Raw genomic sequence first — 19,648 nt, 5'->3', positions numbered from 1 at the left:
AGGTATGAAAATGCAACAGCTCGAATGGATCACCTTACATACCCCACCGCGATCTGCCAAGACAACATCTAAAACCATACGGTTTTGTAACGTCATAAGTCTCTCCGCCTGAAGTTCTGTGGTGATATTACCAAGGGCACTGGCAGTAACATTAGCTGTCGATTCTACCACCCGAGTCAAATGTCTCAGGTTCCTACTATTAACCATAGGTCCCCAAAACGGGAGGAAACCCTTGAAAAAGTCTCCTGCCTCTTGACCGGCAGTATCCTCTTCGCTAATTACGCCTCGTACGACTCTAGTCTTATGATAATCAGCATCTACAGTAAACGTCGGAGGCAACAGATTTGCAACGAAACATGAGCCCATAAAGTCTGTGGGCAACCATGTGTATGCACGATCATGACAGATGAAGTACGTACCCTTGGCAGCCAGAAACACAGGGGTCGGGGACATTGGCAGAACGTAACTTTCAGTGCAAGCACTTACTCCAAGTGAGGCTTGCGAGCCACGACCCACAAGACAAAGATTACCAGTGTGGGGTACGACCCATATTGGAGACGAACTTTTAAGCTTCTTTTCATTAGTGAACATACTATATTCCCCTCTACTTAGGACCCTATAGGCCTGTACCTCTTCTTTAGGGATGAGAAAAGCATCATGGATCTCATCTTCCATGTCCGCTATTGCCATTGATAGCACCCACTGGTACGAGGTAGGACCAGGCTTGGGGGAACGTTGTTCTGGAGTGGGGTGGAAACCCAGTGCGCTTCGAAGCATTGTTTGGAATGCTCGAGCTGACCCTTGGGAACTATACGGTAACACCAGATATGGAATTCCCTTACCCGTAGTATGTGGCATCAACCCACACACCCAACAATTAGTAGTGTTAACCACTAACTGATGCTGATGGAGGAGCTGGATAAAGGAATTGTTGCGGAATTCTACACGTCTAGCCTGTTCGTGTTCTGGTAACATATGAAAGGAATGAGGAGAAGCAGTAGAAGTAATGTTAGGGTAAGGAGTAGGAGTAGGGGTAGGAAGTAAGAAGTAAGACATAGTGTAATACACCCCACCCGCCAAAAATGCAGAAGCAGTTAAAAACAAAACAAACAACTGGGATACAAAACATTTCGTACGACTAAGTTTCTGCAGCTTGACTCTATATGCCTGAGCTCCTTCCAAATCATTCAGCTTCGAAAATGCCATTTCCCTACGACCGTCCGCAACGTTTCTTGACGCACTTCGTTCTGTGCAGCAATAGTCAATCCCCAGGAGTTCCTAGGAACCGACGGTCTTTAACCTAGTGTCAAGACCTACTGTCCAGAAGGAAGTACGCGCGCGGCCCTACGGCCCTCAATACACAATATGTATATATTAGCACAATATTTCTCAGCTGTGGAAGAAAAAGATACAAGGAAGAAGCTTGATATATATATATATACAAAACAATTTTCAATGATACGAATGTTCAAAGTTGATCATGGGAAACGAAGATATTGCAGTTATCAATTTCAGCAAAGCAAGCAAATTTTTATTTGTCCTTAGTGTGAGATCGCAAAGAATATCGATGTTTCCCGGGACGTGTCTGCACGTCGAACAAAGGATCTGTCGAAGAGACAGCGTCCTGCTGATCAGTTCGTTGGTCTGGTCTTGAGTCTCTTGCTGACAAATGTTCAACAGTGGCTTTCTGCTGCGCTGAGGGTTCTCCAACAAGCTGTGCGTCGCTAAAAGGTACAAACGCCGGCAATGTTTCTGTTTCTGTTGACGCAATGCCTTTCCTTACCCACGGGTCTGCCGACAAAGGAATAGGGACTCGCTTACAATGGGTAGCATGTACCCAATTTTTCCGCCCCTCAAGACGAACGGCAGTCCTCGTGGCCAGGAGCACCTGGTAAGGTCCGGTGAAGCGAGGGTCCAGATTGTTTTTTCGTGAAAAATTTCGGGTAACCACCCAATCTCCGGGCTGGAGCTGGTGGCCTGGACCCTCCGTCTGCGTCGGCAAGGCGTCGTAAACCTGTTGATGAATTAACCTCAGTTTAGCAGTCAAGTCATGTAAGTAATCAATCAACATCGGAAACTCAAGATCAGAGAATATTCCTGGCCTAGGAACCCCCCACACATTCGCAGGACGGCCGAACACTATTTCATAGGGACTGAGCCCTATTCGGGAGTGTACAGTCGCCCTAGTTGACAGTAATGCTAGAGGCAAAGCATCAGGCCACGAAAGTCCAGTCGTAGCTTGAATCTTCGCTAATTTTAGTTTAAGGGTGCCATTGTACCCTTCAACCAATCCAGCTGACTGGGGATGATTGGCGCTATGGAATTTCTGATTTATTCCAAGGCCCTTACACACACTCTTCATCACACTTCCAACAAACTCACTTCCGTTATCTGACCACACGACTCTAGGCATTCCATACCGAGGAAAGTATTCCTTCAGTAGGATTTTCGCAGTAGACAAAGCAGTATTGTCTTTGAGGGGATAGGCCTCGATCCATCGGGAGAATGCGCAAACCACAACCAAAACGTATTTCAGGTTATTGCATCGCTCCATATGGATGAAGTCCAATTGGATCACCTCAAAGGGATACAAAGGAGGAGCAAAACTGCCAGGGGGAGTTGGGGTTCCTTTGCCAGGATTGTACATTATACACACCATACAATTCTTCACCAAACGTTCAGCACACTTTGTAATTCCATCATTCTTCCACACATCAGTCAACAACTTGCAAATACCTTTCGCGCTAATATGTGCTAACCCATGTGCCATTTGCACAACGGCCAGTACATACGCATCAGGCAACATCCATCTTTTCTGATCTAACAAATCAATCCAGCAACCATTCACATCCAACCTTCCCGTACTTTCTTTCCACTTCATCTTTTCAGTGTCGGTGGCCTCATTCTGAATTGCTTTCACACTCTCTATAGTATTCTCACACATACTTGATTCTGTAGGCCACCTAACCGAATTCGTCACATACATTCGAGTGCTAAGGTTCCGGGCAGTCTCCTTAGCAATCTCATCTGCAAACGCATTACCACGACCAACATCATCCGTCACTTTACGATGCGCACTACATTTAACAATTGCAACTTGAGCAGGCAAAGTCAATGCATCCAAAAGATCGTTCACAAGCTGGCCATGCTGTATTTTCGTGCCATGTGACGTCAAGAAACCACGTTCTCACCATAATCGTCCGAAACTATGCGCTACACCGAAAGCATACTGACTATCGGTGTACACATTCACACGTTTACCTTTTGCTAATACACATGCTCTAGTAAGAGCGATCAGCTCTGCAGCTTGGGCAGAATTCTGATTCAATCTCGCAGTCTCAACAACAGTATTCAACGTCACAACAGCATAAGCAGTAGTCACATCACCATTCGGCAATTTAAAACATGACCCATCCACATACAGGGTGCCGTCAGGGTCTTCCAATGGGGTGTTTTTAAGGTCCACTCGACCTTTCGTTTCCTCCTCTGTCCGCAAGTAACAGTCATGTTCTGTTACTGCATCTGACTCTGCACTAATTGGTAACAAAGTTGCCGGATTTAGGACATTACAACGTTTTATCTGAATGTGGCTTGCCAAGAGCGTCAATTCGTACCCAGACAACCTCGCACTCGTCAAGTGCTGAGTTTTCGTACGGTTCAAAAGAGTATCGACTGCATGCGGAACCATCACCGTAAGCATATTATCCATGACCAATCCTGCTGATTGTCGGATGGAGACCGCAGCTGCCGCAGTTGCTCTCAAACAACTCGGCAATGCTCTAGCTACTGGGTCTAAGGTCGAGGAAAAATATGCACATGGACGTTGCTTACCACCAAAAGGTTGCGTTAAGACGCTTAAAGCACAACCTTCCCTCTCGTGAACATATAAAGTGAACGGCTTACTGTAATCAGGGGTACCTAACACAGGAGCCGAACACAATGAATCACGCAATTCAGAAAAACTTTTCTGACACTCTTCCGTCCATGGTAAAGGAGTTGAAACATCCTTGCACGTAAGAGCCACCAATGGTTTCGCTAGCAGTGAAAAATTAGGAATCCACTGCCTACAGTACGACGTGATACCTAGGAAGGCACGCACATCTCTTTGGGTTTGTGGCACAGCCACTCGCGCAATCGCTGCAATTCTCTCTGGGGTCAATCTCCTTCCCTCCTTTGACAATAAGTGACCTAGGTAGGTTACTTCTTGACAACAATATTGGAGTTTAGAAGGTGACACCTTGTGATTTAACTCACAGAGATGTTGCAGCAACGATACTGTAGTAATTTTGCAAATGTCCTGAGTATCGGCAGCCACCAATAGGTCATCGACGTATTGGATTAAAGCCGCACCAACCGGCAACCTAAACGCATCCAGTTGACCCTTCAAAGCTTGACTGTAAATCGATGGACTTTCACAGTAGCCCTGAGGAGCGCGTTTGAAGCGGAAGCTACGTCCACCAAGAGAGAAACCGAAAAGGTCCCTACTCTCTTCGGCAATCGGGATGCTGAAAAACGCGTTTTTCAAATCAATCACCGAGAACCATGAAGCTGTAGCTGGAATCAGAGTCAGTAGCGCCGTAATGTCAGGCACAACAGGGAATTGAGGAACCACAATTTTATTTACCTCCCGTAAATCGATAACAAAACGATAAACAGGCGGTTTGGTAGGATCAGTGCGTTTAAGAATGGGCAGTACAGGACTATTGCACACGTTTCCCCGAGTTTCTTCAATGACATCTTTCTCGATCAAATCATAGATGATCGCTAACAAAGCTCGTCCACCATCAAGTGAGATACGGTATTGGGGAATACGTGGCAATCGCACATTCGATTTCAACTGAACAACATAAGGAGAGATATCAAGTAGGCCCACATCGTTTGGACCCGTCGCCCACAAAGATGCAGGAAGAGAACTCAATTCCGGTGGAAGCTTATCGAGGGACAAGTACATGGGAGAGACTACCCTCTCTCCTAACGTAAGCTTTACACCCGCAGGAGAACAATACAAAGTCGCATACAAGCGTTTAAGCAAATCCAGACCCAAAAGATTTTCGCCACAACCAGTAGACAAAATCAATGGAGCTTCGAGCTCACGTGGCCCAATTTTAAGGGGCAAAGGGCGCGAAACTGGATTGCTAACGGGGGCGCCAGAGAATCCAACGGAAACATTTGTTAAGCCAGACAAAGGTGCGCCAGGGAGTTTCGAATGCATGATAGAACTTTTCGCTGCACCAGTGTCCAACAGAAAAGGCTCAACGACGCCCGATGTAGCAACTGCGACGTAAGGCCCTCCCTGATCAACCGGAACTGATACCACTCCCTCTCCTTGTCTTTGGCTGTCCTAGTAATTACTATCGTCAGGTCCCTGATCGACGTAATAATCGTCTACATTGTACTGCGCAGATCGTCCTTGCGATGATCCACGTTGATCGAAACAGTTATTAGAATTTGATGAATGGTCAGAGCGATCATTCTGAGCACCACGACCTCTACCACGTGATGCGTGCTGTGCACCACCACGACCTCCTCTAGACGAATTACCACCACTACGGTCATTTAAAACAGGACAATTGAATTTAATGTGTCCCTCCTGTCTACAATAAGCACATTGATTGTACCCTAATGAAGATCTCTGAAAAGATGAATCATTACGCGGCTGCGATCGATTCGATTGCGACTGCGATCTATTCTGCTGAGGCGCATTCTGATTAGAACGCGGCGGATATGCTTGTTGTAACAACACTTTAGTTTTCAGCTCTTTCGTCTTTTTATCGGCACGGTCATTTTCCTCTTTTTCTCTATTTTCGTAATATTGTGCCGTAGCCAATATCTGAGCTGAGGTAGAAACGGCCCATGAACTTTCTGAATTTTTCAATTTATGGCTCAAGTCGGGCAATAAGTTCGATACGAATTTATCCACAAACAACCTCTGTCCACCCTCAGTACCCATATCCTGCCCACTATGATCGACGAATGTTTCCTCGAACCTCGTAAAGAAGTCTGAAACACTCTCATCTTTCTTCTGCTTACAGGCTGACAACTTGTCCCAATTTACCCTCATAGCTGGCATAAGCGTTTTCATTAATGTAATGATTCGCTGGGGAAGAAGTTCAATCAACTGATCGGGTTTAGTAGCAGCCACTTGTCCAGCGTCTGCCGCTGTAATGGCAGCCCAATCACCACCTAATTCATTCGCGTGATCTTGGTGACGAATCTTGGCCCATACCGGTTGCGGTACGACATTGCCAAACAACATGTCGATATCGGCCAGATTCATTATCGTAGCGTCTACGAGCTGCGATAATTCTTTGTAATACCCCGCAGGATTTTTGCGAGGATCAGGCAAAGTTTGTTTCACCTGAAGCACTTCCGATCGTTTCCAAGGGAGGTGTATCCACACTCTCTGGAAATGTGCTGGTATTGGAGCATTAGCATTAGTATTATCAGCGGGTACCCAAACTGGCGGAACTTCACGCATAGGATATTGGCCAGACCCATCTCGTTGTTCAATGTCCTCAACGAACAATGCATGAGGAATAGGAGCGGGACGAAGAGATAGCAACCGCTCAATAGCACGTCGGACATTAGTGTCGACTATCAGTCCAGTTGCGAACTGAAGCCGGAGTTCAGACAGGGCGGTCAGCACCTCGTCAGGCGCATTGGCCGCTATCTGATCATGTAAGAACTTGCACATTTCATCAAACACATATCTCTGAGTAGGTATGTTGAATTGATCAAACGTTTCGAGGACAACACGAGGTGGATTTCTAACAGGGTTTATCATCCAACCCATCGCCATATTGTATAGCGCAACACGTTCTCTATTACCAGGAAGCTGGCTACGTCTCTGTGGACCATCAGAACCTGCAGACCCAAAAACAGGTCCGAGCGACTGAAAGAAGTTTGTCGCAAGGGGAGAATCACGATTACGAGTAGAGGGAGAAGAGTAAGACACAGGACTAACAAGAGAAGGAGTAGAGACGTTAGCAGCAACAGGGGTTAACAACACAGGAGCAGTAGCGTGAGCAGTAGCGGGAACAGGAGTATGTGGAAGCGGAGGAGCAGTAGGAATAGAAATAGGCAAAGGAGCAGGAACAGTCGGAAGAGCAGGTGCAGGTTGAGGAACTGGTGGAGGAATTACAGGTGGAAGAACAGGTACGGCAGGGACCACAGGAGCTGCGGTACCCTGTACGTACGGAGGTGGCGACTTCATAAGATAGGACATTAAAGAATCCTCAACTGCCTCTTCCTTCTTATCCGACTCCGTAGGCAAAACAGGATAGCATTTGTCTATGGACATACGCTGTAATCTCTCAAACACTTCCTTATCCTTATCCTCCTTATCACGCTGAAACTGCTCAGCTTTCTTCACTATAGTAGCAACAGTATCTCGCTGACTACGTTTATTTTGTCTGATCTCTTTCTGTCGGGCTTCTTTGCGCCAGAACCGAAAGGCATCAAACATGGCCGGCCTTGATTTACGTTCGAACAACTTTATTTCCAAATTATCTAAGATCGACGCTTCGAAGCTACCGTGAGGTGGCCAACGAAGATCGCCGTCTTTCTTTGTATATTTGATCCAATAATCGTTAAAAGCAATCGGGCCTAGCCCATGTTTGCTATATAAATCATATGTAGGAGTTCCAACCGGAGGTATCGGACACGAGTCCTCCAGCAGGGAATCCGCACCACAAGGTCTAAAGCAACTGAACAAAGTACTGCGACCAGGCATCTTGCACACTAGCCGAGTTTCACAAACTTCAAGGGTTACGGGATTTCGGGATTTACCAAGTCCCAGCAAAGAACTAAACCCTCGGTCTTTGGCGGCTGCAGTCGTCAAACAAATACAACAACAACAAAGTACGCTAGCAAAGTGTCACCGACAAAAACACTCACACAGCGTGTACAACAAAGACACCCGCTAAAGTGTCTACAACAAAAACACTCGCTAAAGTGTTTACAACAAAGACACTCGCTAAAGTGCCTACAACCAAGAACTCTGGGAGCGACCCACAAATACTTAACTCAAAGATCAATGGCGTCCTCAGGAAGGCCCGTCAATCGTCTCGCTATACCAAGGTCTACGCCAGGCGCCAAAACAGGTCTACAGTCAGGGCAGCAGTCCGTCGCAGCCGTTAGGAGGCGGGAATCTTCGCGGGAAAAGTCTTCGGGCCACTTATTTCGACAACAGGATCGATGAAGCGGGGTGCACCTTCCCTCGGAGATTTCACACGAAGTTCCTCACGATCGTCGGGCTTGGACCGGTACCACTGATGCAGCCCCACGTTGGGCGCCAACTGAAGGACTGGGTTCTTTTGGACCCAGCGGTGCCAGGGCACAACACCTGAAACCTTCGTGGGTAACCTGCTCCGGCGTACAAGTCACAGAGACACGGGACACTTCCTTCGGCGTCAAAGAGTCAAGGTTTATTTACTGCAGGGAACACAGAAGTCACGACAAGTACAACACGTGCAACTTGGGGAGACTGCTTCCAATTGGTTCTGTGGATCGCTCCTTTTATACAGTTTTTACCCATAGGCTAACATTGAACACAAAGGTTTATAACTCAGTTCCCACATCTAGCTCCCAGAGGGGTCGCTTTGGTCGTTTTAAAACACACAAGGTCCGGAACATAAGTGCGGAAACATTTGGCGGTTCCCAACTGTAAAAACCCATCTTCCCACCATTAGCAAATTCCAATCAGCAGTAAAGTAGATCGAAATAGGAACGAAGACAGGTGCAGAGGAAGACGGAGACAGTGGGGAGATTGGAAAGGGTGTAAAAGGGGAGTGTCGAGAAGCACGAGATACAGGCATCAAAGGGACGTGCCTAATGAGATGCACGGCTGAGACAATAAGCCCGTGCGGCAAGATGAGCCTCGAGCGGCGCCATCTGCCTTACAGTAGCATCCCCCTCGTCATAAAGACACTTACAAAGAACATGTGTCTTTCGCCATATCTTGGAAGTCCCAGGGTCGCGAAGCGGACAGCGTCCGTTCGCTGGCTACTTGAGGGCAAGAGACAAAATGGATGCCGTATCTAAGATGGAACCCGTGGGTACAGATGAGAAACCCACATAACAAACGAACGGTTTAAGTTAGCACAGCGAAACTGCGCACACTTACTAAACTCGTCATTTGCGGTTCATAGATACTAGACTCGACCATATTCGTGCGAGTCGAAAACACCACTTACAATTGTCACGGAACCTCAATACCTGCAAATGTTAACTCCAACTGGCCTTAATGACAAATACGACTTATCGTGTTATTTATGAGCATAATACAAAGAATATCACTAAGTGTAGAACAACAAGGTACCTCCTTAATCACAAAGAACTAAAAACACATAATACTGAGATCCGAAACTCACCACACCTCCACGGTGAAGCAACAACTATCCAGTTACAGTAGGTTCCCCAACACATTGACGAGATAAGATAGTACAATTAAGGCCTTAGGCAACTGGGGAAAATTGAATATAAATGAAACAGTACAAACTTACTATAACCAATTAAAAAGCCTGATAGCAATAAATGAGGGGATAATTATATAAGGAATTTTTAAATAATTGTTCTTAATTAGAAGTGAGAATTGTGATCACAAAACATATATCATCTGTTAAGTATGTTTCTAAGAAGTTGAACTGATTTGATAATGCTTAAGATATGAGACAACATAACGCACTGGGTTGAATAATAATTTTCAATTTTGATTATTTATGTTTTGTCTGTATATCATAAAATAATAGGGTGTCAACACTTTGGCCAGACACTACACACAAATGTCATACATTGGTTTCGAACACGAGATTTGGTTTATGTGGATGGAGATTCAGAACGAGGTAGCCGTTCAAAGATGGCGCCCAAAAAGTTTTGGTCAGGGGCAGAGCAGTCCGTCCTTAGTGTTAGTAATTTTAGTCGACTCGTGGGAGAATTCATTTGTCTAGCGGCAACGCCGGTAGCGGTTGACACACCAACGGGAGTAACAGCAGGCTATAGTAAGACGGAGTGGATGTTTTGAAATCAAGGTAAGCCTGGATTTCAGTATTGCAGGGAGATATTTAGTAGTGAGCCGGTGATTGTAGTTAGGTGAGATATTGAGAGCGGATTTTGTTTTAGTGTATCCTTTACACAGAACGCACGACAGTCGGATTTTACAGGTATGCGGGAGCGCCAAACCAAAGATGACAAGTCATGACTAGCTGTGAATAAGGTTCGAGTTTTAATATTGGATATGCGGTTTGTCTGTTTTGTTTTACAGAACGTTATAGTGCTGGACAATCAGGTATGCACATTTAATATGAGCTTTTGAAGTGCTCGCAGTCAAGTAGTAGTAGCGAGTAGGACACTGAACTTGTCTCTTGTTCATTACTTAGGGAGTTTTGAAGCTACAACATTAGCTGTAAGCTGATCGTTTGGATTCTAATTTGATCGGTTTAATAATGGCATGGATCAATTGTTTGTAACTAGTTGGACAGCAGGTTTTCATAAATACCATATTTTGTTTACACAGGTTAGAGCATTGAGTACAACGTACTAAGGTATGACAACACTTACAGTACAAATTCAACATCGCACATGGGCACCCAATAATTGCAATTACATGGTTACTTTGTTTATTTTTTACAGGTTCGCCCCTGATGAAGGCACTTTGGTAGTGCCGAAATGCATTGGGCTCTTTCAAAAAATTTATATTATATGGCACTGTAAATTATAACATGAATAGAAAGGTTATTGTTATTTTGACTGTTATTTGGACTGTGTATGGAATATGAATAATTGCATAATAATACTATGTGGTAAAATACACACATGATAAAAAGAGATAAAAAAAAGTTAAAATAAAAAGAAGAAACTGAGATCATATAAGGTTTATTATTTGTTGAACAAATGAAACTAGTTTAGGTGCATAGCACCAAGTGAACAGTGCACGGTTCGTTGGGCCGACATACCCAACATAAACAAGATTTTCTTAACAAGGGACTGACAAACCCTGTAACCGTAGCACCATTCTGAAAAACAGAAAAAATACGTTGAACGGAGTGCTCCCTAACCCAGCAAATATCATTTATATGACGGTGCAGAAAGGAGCACGAGTCAAAGCAATATTTGTGTAAGAAAGAGAGGCAAAAATATCTCCTTAGAAATAATATCAACATAATTTTTTCAGAATTTAGACAAGAGGTGGACCTAATATGTGTAATTCCGTGTGGTGTAAACATGCATAATTGCATAATTATTGGTAAGTCCACATCAAAGAGTGATGCGCAGTTACTGAAATTACTCTGATTACACCAGCATAATTGAAATTCTGGCCAGGCCTAGTTTCGACTTGCTTAATTTACACATTGCATACAACGTACACCGTTGGCTTTAAAAAAGCAGGCATACGTCCATAATGCGTGTGACTACCAGGGGCAACTGGTCCATAGGGGCGTCGGGGCAGCGCCCCACTAGGCAGATTCAACAAGCAAAACTGCCCACGGACAGCAGGAAATGTAAACAGACGGCAGACGAAATTCGTCTGTTTACATTTCCTGCCTGTGCTGGCAGCTGCTTCACAGATTCAACTGCGCATGAGCACAGTCAGTCGTCATTCCACTACAAACGTGCACCAGGCGAGAGCAGCAGGAGTCCAGCAGACTCTGACTGCGCATCTGCATGGGGCGCTTTTAATTTCAGCCCCCCCGCTCCATTGACATTACATTAGGCATGCTGCGAATGCCTAATGTAGTACAGGAGCCTGAAGATAGGATCCTGCACGGGCGGTGACGTATGGCCGCCCCATGCCCTGTCAACAGGCAGGATACAGTTGAGTAGCTGCCCTTGAGTCACATCCAGTCTCATGATTTGCCACTTGCCATGAGAGGACTCGGAGACGGGATGCGCGGCGGGACCGGCAGAGGAGATTCCTCATCCTGGTAAGTTTATTTATTTGTAAAAATGTAAGTAAATACACCCCCCCCCCCCCTCGTGCGTACCACCCGGATTCATGCCGGCCGTGACTCTCTACACATTTGTGGTGACTGAAAGGAACACGTCAGAAACATTTTGAAGTTATCTACTCTGCCACCAGATCCATTATTTTAATCCTGCCATAATGTTTTCAAAAATAACTACTGCAGAAGTAATGTGTGCTGTGTTTACACTTCGTGAAGTTCTTGTATTGGAATCGCCGGAGGGTCTTCCTTATCGTGACAGAATCTCAGTGTGATGGATTCAGCGTCCTAGAGTGTGTTCAGTTGAACAAACGTCTAGATGTTTTTACAATGTTTACAGGAATGTTTTTTATGTGCCTGAAAACTAAATCAAGTCCCCCTAAGTCAGTTGTTTTGGGGGACTTGTTGGATGGATGGGTGGATGGATGGATGGATGGATGCCTGAATGATGTATGGATGGATGCTTGCATGATGGGTGGATGCATGATGGATGGATGGGTGGATGGATGGATGGGTGGGAGCATGAATGAATGAATGATGTATGGATGCAGGATGGTTGGGTGGATGGATGGGTGGATGCATGAATGATGTATGGATGCATGCATACATGATGGGCGGACAGCGACGGCTCGTGGAGGGAGTTACGGTGGGGCAGGAGGGTGGGGAGGGGGAGGGGCAGGGCGGAGGTTGCTAAAAACCGGCATATGGATAATTGCAGGTAAGTAAACAATTTAATTAATAAAACGAACTTCGTAGCTCGCACTGCATTGCATTTTGCGATGCAAGGCGCACTACGAAATTCGTTTTATTAATTAAATTGTTTACTTACCTGCAATTATCCATATGCCGGTTTTTAGCAACCTCCGCCCTGCCCCTCCCCCTCCCCGCCCTCCTGCCCCACCGTAACTCCCTCCACGAGCCGTCGCTGTGGGCGGATGCATGATGGATGGATTGGTGGATGCATGAATGAATGATGTATGCAGGGTGGGTGGGTGGATGGATGGGTGGATGCATGGATGCATGCGTGATGGGTGGATGCATGATGGATGGATGGGTGGATGGGTGGGTGCATGAATGATGTATGGATGCAGGATGGGTGGGTGGATGTATGGGTGGATGTATGAATGATGTATGGATGCATGCATGATGGGTGGATGCATGATGGATGGATGGGTGGATGCATGAATGATGTATGGATGGTGGGTGGGTGGATAGATGGGTGGATGCATGAATGATGTATGGATGGATGCAAGGTGGTTCGGGCTCGCTCGCTGCGCTCAATCGCTGCGGTGCAATATGCAAATTAGTTTACGCCTCACCACTTTCAAATGTCACCAGCCGCCCCTGGTGACTACCACACAATTACACTTGTACCCTGCAACCGCATACCTTACACATGAATTGCAAGCACATTTCGGCCACTTCCCATAATAAGTAAAGCTAAATCAGCCACAGGCGTGAGCCTTACTCATAAAAGTGTACGCTTTTGGGAATCAGCGCCTTGAAGTCTCAATAATATTTCAGACTGCCTCTCTTTCTGATTTGATCCCCACAGCAGTGCCTTTTCCTGCTCGAAGGAAGCAGCCCGGCAGCGCATGCTAGTGTATGCAAATATCGCACTGCAGAGCTGTTTACAGTCTGCGGCTTGGCGCTCTGCCACAGAGCGAGAGTCCAAACCAAAGTGTGAACAGATGTCGAGAGGTGGAAGTCGCCTCTCCGCGCGCCAGGCTCTCTGTAAAACATGTCACACCTTGAAGAGCCATGATGAGTGCGTTGAGCGACGAAATTCGGAATTTCTCAATCAACTTTCAGCGTTTGGCCTACTAGTGAAGGTTGAGATGGAGTTAAGAGAGCAATTCCGTCGTGGAGGATATGTGGCCTAACGGCCAGAGTTGCTGTCTTAGACCGTGAAGAACCAATTCGAGTGCACCTTCGCCTCATCGACGTGCAAATATGGGGACATCTCTTAACATTTCCCGTGTCTAAAAAGGCGTAAATAATAATCTGCTTCTCATCTGCCATCGGCCCGAACTCATGCTATGTCAAACTGCCAAAGAAAACAAATATGTTTCCTCACGTTTAAGTTTTTTTTAATGGAAGAGTCAACGATCCAGGGGCACAGGGCGTGGATTGAGAGGCTTTTTAATGTAATCAGCATGAGTAGTTTGATGAAAGAAGGCTCGAACATAAAGTGCTGTTCACTGAAACTCAACTCCGCATAATTACCAGCCCATATGTCATCAACTGCTTATACTTCATGAACAGTCCTGTATACTTTTTGCAAGTTATAGCCCCCAGAGCGCTCTTTGTCATTCGTCCACCAAAAGGAGGGAGGGTTGGTATTCGACTTTATTTAGTGATAGCAGCCATAACCCATATCTTGCCTGACAATCCCATAGTCTTTCCTTGCTACCCATGGTTTCAAGGATCACGGAGACAGATATAGGAATAGAAAATTAACAGAGTCAACTTTCGCATGTTGCAGTGATTGAGACCAGTAGTTTTTCGCTTGGGCAGAATATGCAAAATTTTATTCCCCATTAGAACCAAATGGCAAATCAAGCACAAAAAGCCTATAAGCACCCTTCGCATAATTAACGTTCTCCCGGTAATTCAGATCACTTGTAAATGACTCTAAAGAGAAAGGAAGCCATGAACCTGGAGCACTGCACCATCCACACCCGTCGGGGCATTCAGTCATTCTAGAACAGATTATTTGATGCTGCTGTGCTTGAATGACCACATGACCACGATGAAGCGAGTAAAGGACTGAGCCATTTCCTCCAAAAGAATGCAACAAATCAAACGAGGAGGCTTCCACAGTGGCAAGCACAGCAAACCTCTTAGGTACCCATAGACCCCATACTGCACCCTTTCCCTTTTGTAAATAATCAGACTGCTGCCCAACATCGCCATACGGCATTGCTGAGCAATCTGCACATTTATACCAGTTAAGTAGTCTTTAAATCCAGCTAAGACAGCATGGCCCTAAAACCACAAGGTTATGACTTCTCTCCATGCAAAACTAGAAGTGAGAAAAACCCCACTCATTAAGAATGAGCACAAAACAGAGCTCTTACTCATGGGTCAGTTTCTAAGCAGAGGCTTTCATTTTCACTGGTTCTTCAACTTTGACTACCAAGTCCACCCACTTTGGTCAGAAATCCGGGGTGCTCTTCAAATTCAATCTCACCTGTCTTTCCCATATCAACACAATGGTAAAACAGTACATAACCAGCTGTAGTTGATTAAGAAACTCATACCACTCCCGCCCCAACCATAAAAAAACAGCTCATCCAAATGGCAATGTAATCTTGAAGTCCTGTCTAAAGCAATGCAATATAATATACATGCAGAACCCTAAAATTGCTTACAAATGGGTCAAAAACACACCATTATGCTGATATGGGGCCTAAGACAAACCGACTGTACCAAGCAAGCCACAAATACCTTCTATGGGTACGTCACATGATATCACAGTGCCTAACCTTGTATTTACTTAAGAGCACCCAATCACATATATTAATGTTATTGGGAGAGGGGTTGGGGAAGATGGTGGCTTGCTGAGGTAGCTCGCTAAAGAGCTCCTAGATAGATCCTTGCTTTCGATCTCCGGTTCTGTGGACAGTGAATCATCGAGGGATCAAGAACACATTTTACATGTATTTATAAAGTAAGCATATGTGCTGTGTGAGAGGAATTAACAAGTATGTATCATTAAATTTGTACTGACCCCTCTTATAATTGATTCAGTATCAGCAATTGATGTCCGATTCTGACTGGTTGGCTACTGCTTTATGACTAATTGGGAGAATCTGCCAGCAGTGGGATAGGCCAGGCCCAATCAGAAGTAGATATGAAGCTGAATGTACTGGGTCAAAGTAAACACGAAATCCTCAGGGAGAATTAATTGTGGGTGGCTAGAGTGGTTTAAATAAAAGCAGTTCTGGAGTCTTATCTAGATACAATTGCTTTGTTTGTTGTTTCTCCCACTCCTCTGGCATATTAAAAAATATGCCAGAGGTGTCTATTTATAAAATCGTAAGTACTGATTTTAACAAAGGATTGAACAGCCCAGATATTCTGTATTAGCTGAATATTGAATTTTATCATCATCATAATAATAATTTTATTTCTATCACGAGGGTCATAAAAGTACAATTTGAAATATAAATGCATCTCACCAATATACACTACAAACGACAATGAAACAGCACAAGATATAGCCAATGTTCAATAAAAATAGAGGAATCCCGTTCAGACACTGATTTGTTCGCTTTGAGCAGGTACCATTTGTATTTACTTATTTATTTATATATCAAGTTTTATATAGCGCGAACTTGATCCCGAAGGATATCAGAGCGCTTTACAATTTGAGGCAAAGGTAACAAATCAGAACATTAGTTCAACATGGGGAATCTAATGGGCATTGAGATGTTTACTCCTCTCAAAATCGGAATGGTTGTTGTATTAAAAATGCATAGATAGAGTGAGGGCGATAGATAGATAGATAGATAGATAGATAGATAGATAGATAGATAGATAGATAGATAGATAGACAGACAGACAGACAGACAGACAGACAGACAGACAGACAGACAGACAGACAGACAGACAGACAGACAGACAGACAGATAGATAGATAGATAGATAGATAGATAGATAGATAGATAGATAGATAGATAGATAGATAGACAGATAGAGGGAGGGCAATAGATAGAGTGAGGGCAATAGATAGAGTGAGGGCGACAGATAGACAGAGTGAGGGCGACAGATAGACAGAGCGAGGCCGACAGATAGACAGAGCGAGGCCGACAGATAGACAGAGTGAGGGCGACAGATAGACAGAGTGAGGGTGACTGAAAACTTCCAACAATAGCACTATCTAGGTAGCTAAAACATTTTCTAATAGGGTTGCACAATAGATCCTACTTTAGGAATCCGCCACTAAATCAGTGCAATATTGGCTGACACAAAAAGCAGGAGGACACATTCATCTAACAATATAATGGTAATACAGTTCAAAAGTGACACTACAGTGCATAATAACTCATATCACATTTCCCCGTCTGAACATCACAGAATGTATATATCACATTTGATTAAAAATAAGTACGGGAGGAATACAAATATGCAATATAAAATGTTTTCGATACAACAGAAATCTCTAGCCCTTCATTGCCGATAAACAAGCATTGAATGCCGATGGGCAGACCATCTTCGTCCATACATGGGGAGCGACCTATGACCCTGCTCGCAAGCAGGGGGAGCGACCTATGACCCTGCTCGCAAGCAGGTCGCTCCCCACGCTGCTGCACGGCTCTGCCTGCATTGTTTTTGCCTAATCTTGTATTTTTCCCCTGTGCCTAACTTTCTTTCTTGCCCAGACTTGTTTTTATTCCCCTGTGCCTGTACTTGCTTTCTTGCCCAGACTTGTTTTATTCCCCTGTGCCTACACTTACTTTCTTGCCCAGACTTGTTTTTATTCCCCTGTGCCTGTACTTGCTTGCTTGCCCAGACTTGTTTTAATCCCCCTGTGCCTGTACTTACTTTCTTGCCCAGACTTGTTTTTATTCCCCTGTGCCTAACTTGCTTTCTTGCCCAGACTTGTTTTTATTCCTCTGTGCCTGTACTTGTTTTCTTGCCTAAACTTGTTTTTCCTTCCTATGCCCAGTTCTCCCGCGGCCCTCGCCAATTTTTCCCACCGCTGCGTCCCTGTGGCCTCGCCCACCTGCAATCCCATTCGCTTCTCTCATTTATTAGAACCCTTCCTTTTCCCAACACACTGATTCTTCTTTAACACGTTGACTGAGGATGTCTCTATTATCCTGAGGGCTTTTGTATTCCATCCCCGCATTTTGACCACTGTTAAAGGTAAATATAATATCGTTTTTGATACTGGTCTTGTGTTTCACTGTGACAATGCAAAGAAGGGAAATTGCCGGAACAATGTGGGCAGAGCCATGCATGCCGTTTCCCTGCATGCGTAACCACGCTTGCCTGAACCACGTGCTTGGTGTTGGCAGATAGCGATCTAGTGTACAGGATGGGTGGGGAGAAGAAGAGGAAGCATCGGAACAGAAAGCTCTGGATTCAGACAGGTTAGTGCGGCTGGGGCTGGGGTTGGGGCGGTTAGTTTTTGGGGGTGGGGTTCGCTTTTAGGGCTCAGGGAAGGGGATGGAGGTACTTTTAGGAAGGGGCAGGGTTTAGGGCTCAGAGCCAGGGGTTGCAGTTGTTTTAAGAGATGGGTTTGGGGTTTTTTAGGAGTCGGGCAGTTATAGTGCTCAGGGCGGGGGATGTCGCTGTAGTTTTTTTAATTTGCGGCAGGATTTTAGGCCTCAGGGCAGTGAAAGGGGTTGGGGTATTTTTCTGGACAATGCAGGTATACGTTTTAGGGCTCAGGACAGGGGGCTGAAGTCAGGGTAGTTTATGGTAGGCGGAAGGGTTTTAGGCCTTAGAGTAGGGGCAGGGGAATGAGTAGTTTAAAGAGCAGGGCAGGTTTTATGCCTCATGGTGGGAGAGTGAGGTAGGGGGATATCATTTTAGGGCTTAGGGCGGGGAGGGGGGGTCGGGGTTATGGCAATCTTAACCATGCATACCCCTTACCACTGATACCTTTAAAAAGACATTGCATGGTAAAGGCATGCCTGGTAAAGAAATGCGCGGTTAAAACGCATTCACAGTTCGGGCTGCATGGTAGAGGCACATGTGGTTTAGGCATACGTGCCTCTGTCATACAACCTGCAAAGAAATCTAAAGACCCTGCACCTTCGATAGTGCTAGGTGGATGCTACATGTAACTAAACTATAAATACGCTGTGTAGGCCAAAGGAACGAATGTAGTCAACTCAGCACACATATTTTCCATTGTTTATTGGGATACTCATGACTAACCGACTGTAATTTTCAGAGGGCAGTCGCGGTCAGCAGGTAAAGCAAGTCAGCAGCCACCAGTAGGTGGTGCACAATTATGAAAATACCTTTTAAGGACTGCTCAAAAAGAAAACGTAGATTTTGTCTCGAGTTCCTTAAACTTGCACTGTTACTCAATATCAAGAAGATCTCTTTATTCTGTTTGGAGCACATTATCTCCATTCTCCCTCTGCCATCCCCGAAGACCATGTACAACAGGCTTGATTGTAAAACAAATCTGCATGCACAGCTTTGTTTTTTTTCTGTTTCTTTCCCTAGGGGGCATCGTTTGGGACTGTGTTTACAGGCCGAGGCAGAAGGCTCCTACGTCAGCTTCGTAGCATGTGCCTCTGAGCCAAAAGCAAGCCTGATAACTCCTTTTCCAGATTACTGTCCCTTCCAGGACCATCTGTGTTGAGGATTTTTTTTGAGAAATAAACGAGCTGCTCACATGTTCCTCTGCTCTCCTTCCAGATGTGAATGAATGCGGCCTGAAGCCCCGCCCCTGCGAGCACAGGTGCATGAACACTCACGGCAGCTACAAGTGCTATTGCCTCAACGGCTACATGCTGATGCCCGATGGCTCGTGCGCAAGTAAGTTGTGTGGAGAGGAGGGCGTGTGGGCCACATTTAGAATAAACGTGTATATTGTACAGTTATATCATATGAGCTATAATGAGAAGTGAACAGCTAATATCATCATGGTGGATGCTGCGGCCAAAACAGGGAACTCACAGCTAGGATAACTAATTTTTCTACGCCTCAGGTACTATATGAGTAAAGTGGTCCGAAAACAC

The 19,648-nt window shown here is 45.2% G+C and overlaps 1 protein-coding gene across 1 annotated transcript in view; it reads left to right on the top strand.

The window, feature by feature from the left end:
• The window catches only part of EGFL6 (EGF like domain multiple 6), a 433,277-nt gene that overhangs the window by 189,304 nt on the left and 224,325 nt on the right, over positions 1 to 19,648 (top strand). The window contains exon 4 of the mRNA XM_086934569.1: positions 19,326 to 19,445. Coding sequence (XP_086790695.1) covers positions 19,326 to 19,445 — 120 coding nt within the window. The remainder of the gene's footprint in view (positions 1 to 19,325; positions 19,446 to 19,648) is intronic.

The sequence above is a fragment of the Lissotriton vulgaris genome, chromosome 8 (assembly GCF_964263255.1).
Source record: "Lissotriton vulgaris chromosome 8, aLisVul1.2, whole genome shotgun sequence".
In the NCBI taxonomy this organism is placed as follows: domain Eukaryota; kingdom Metazoa; phylum Chordata; class Amphibia; order Caudata; family Salamandridae; genus Lissotriton; species Lissotriton vulgaris.
Note: the sequence above shows the minus strand (reverse complement) of the source record. Positions and strands in the feature narration are given on the sequence as shown.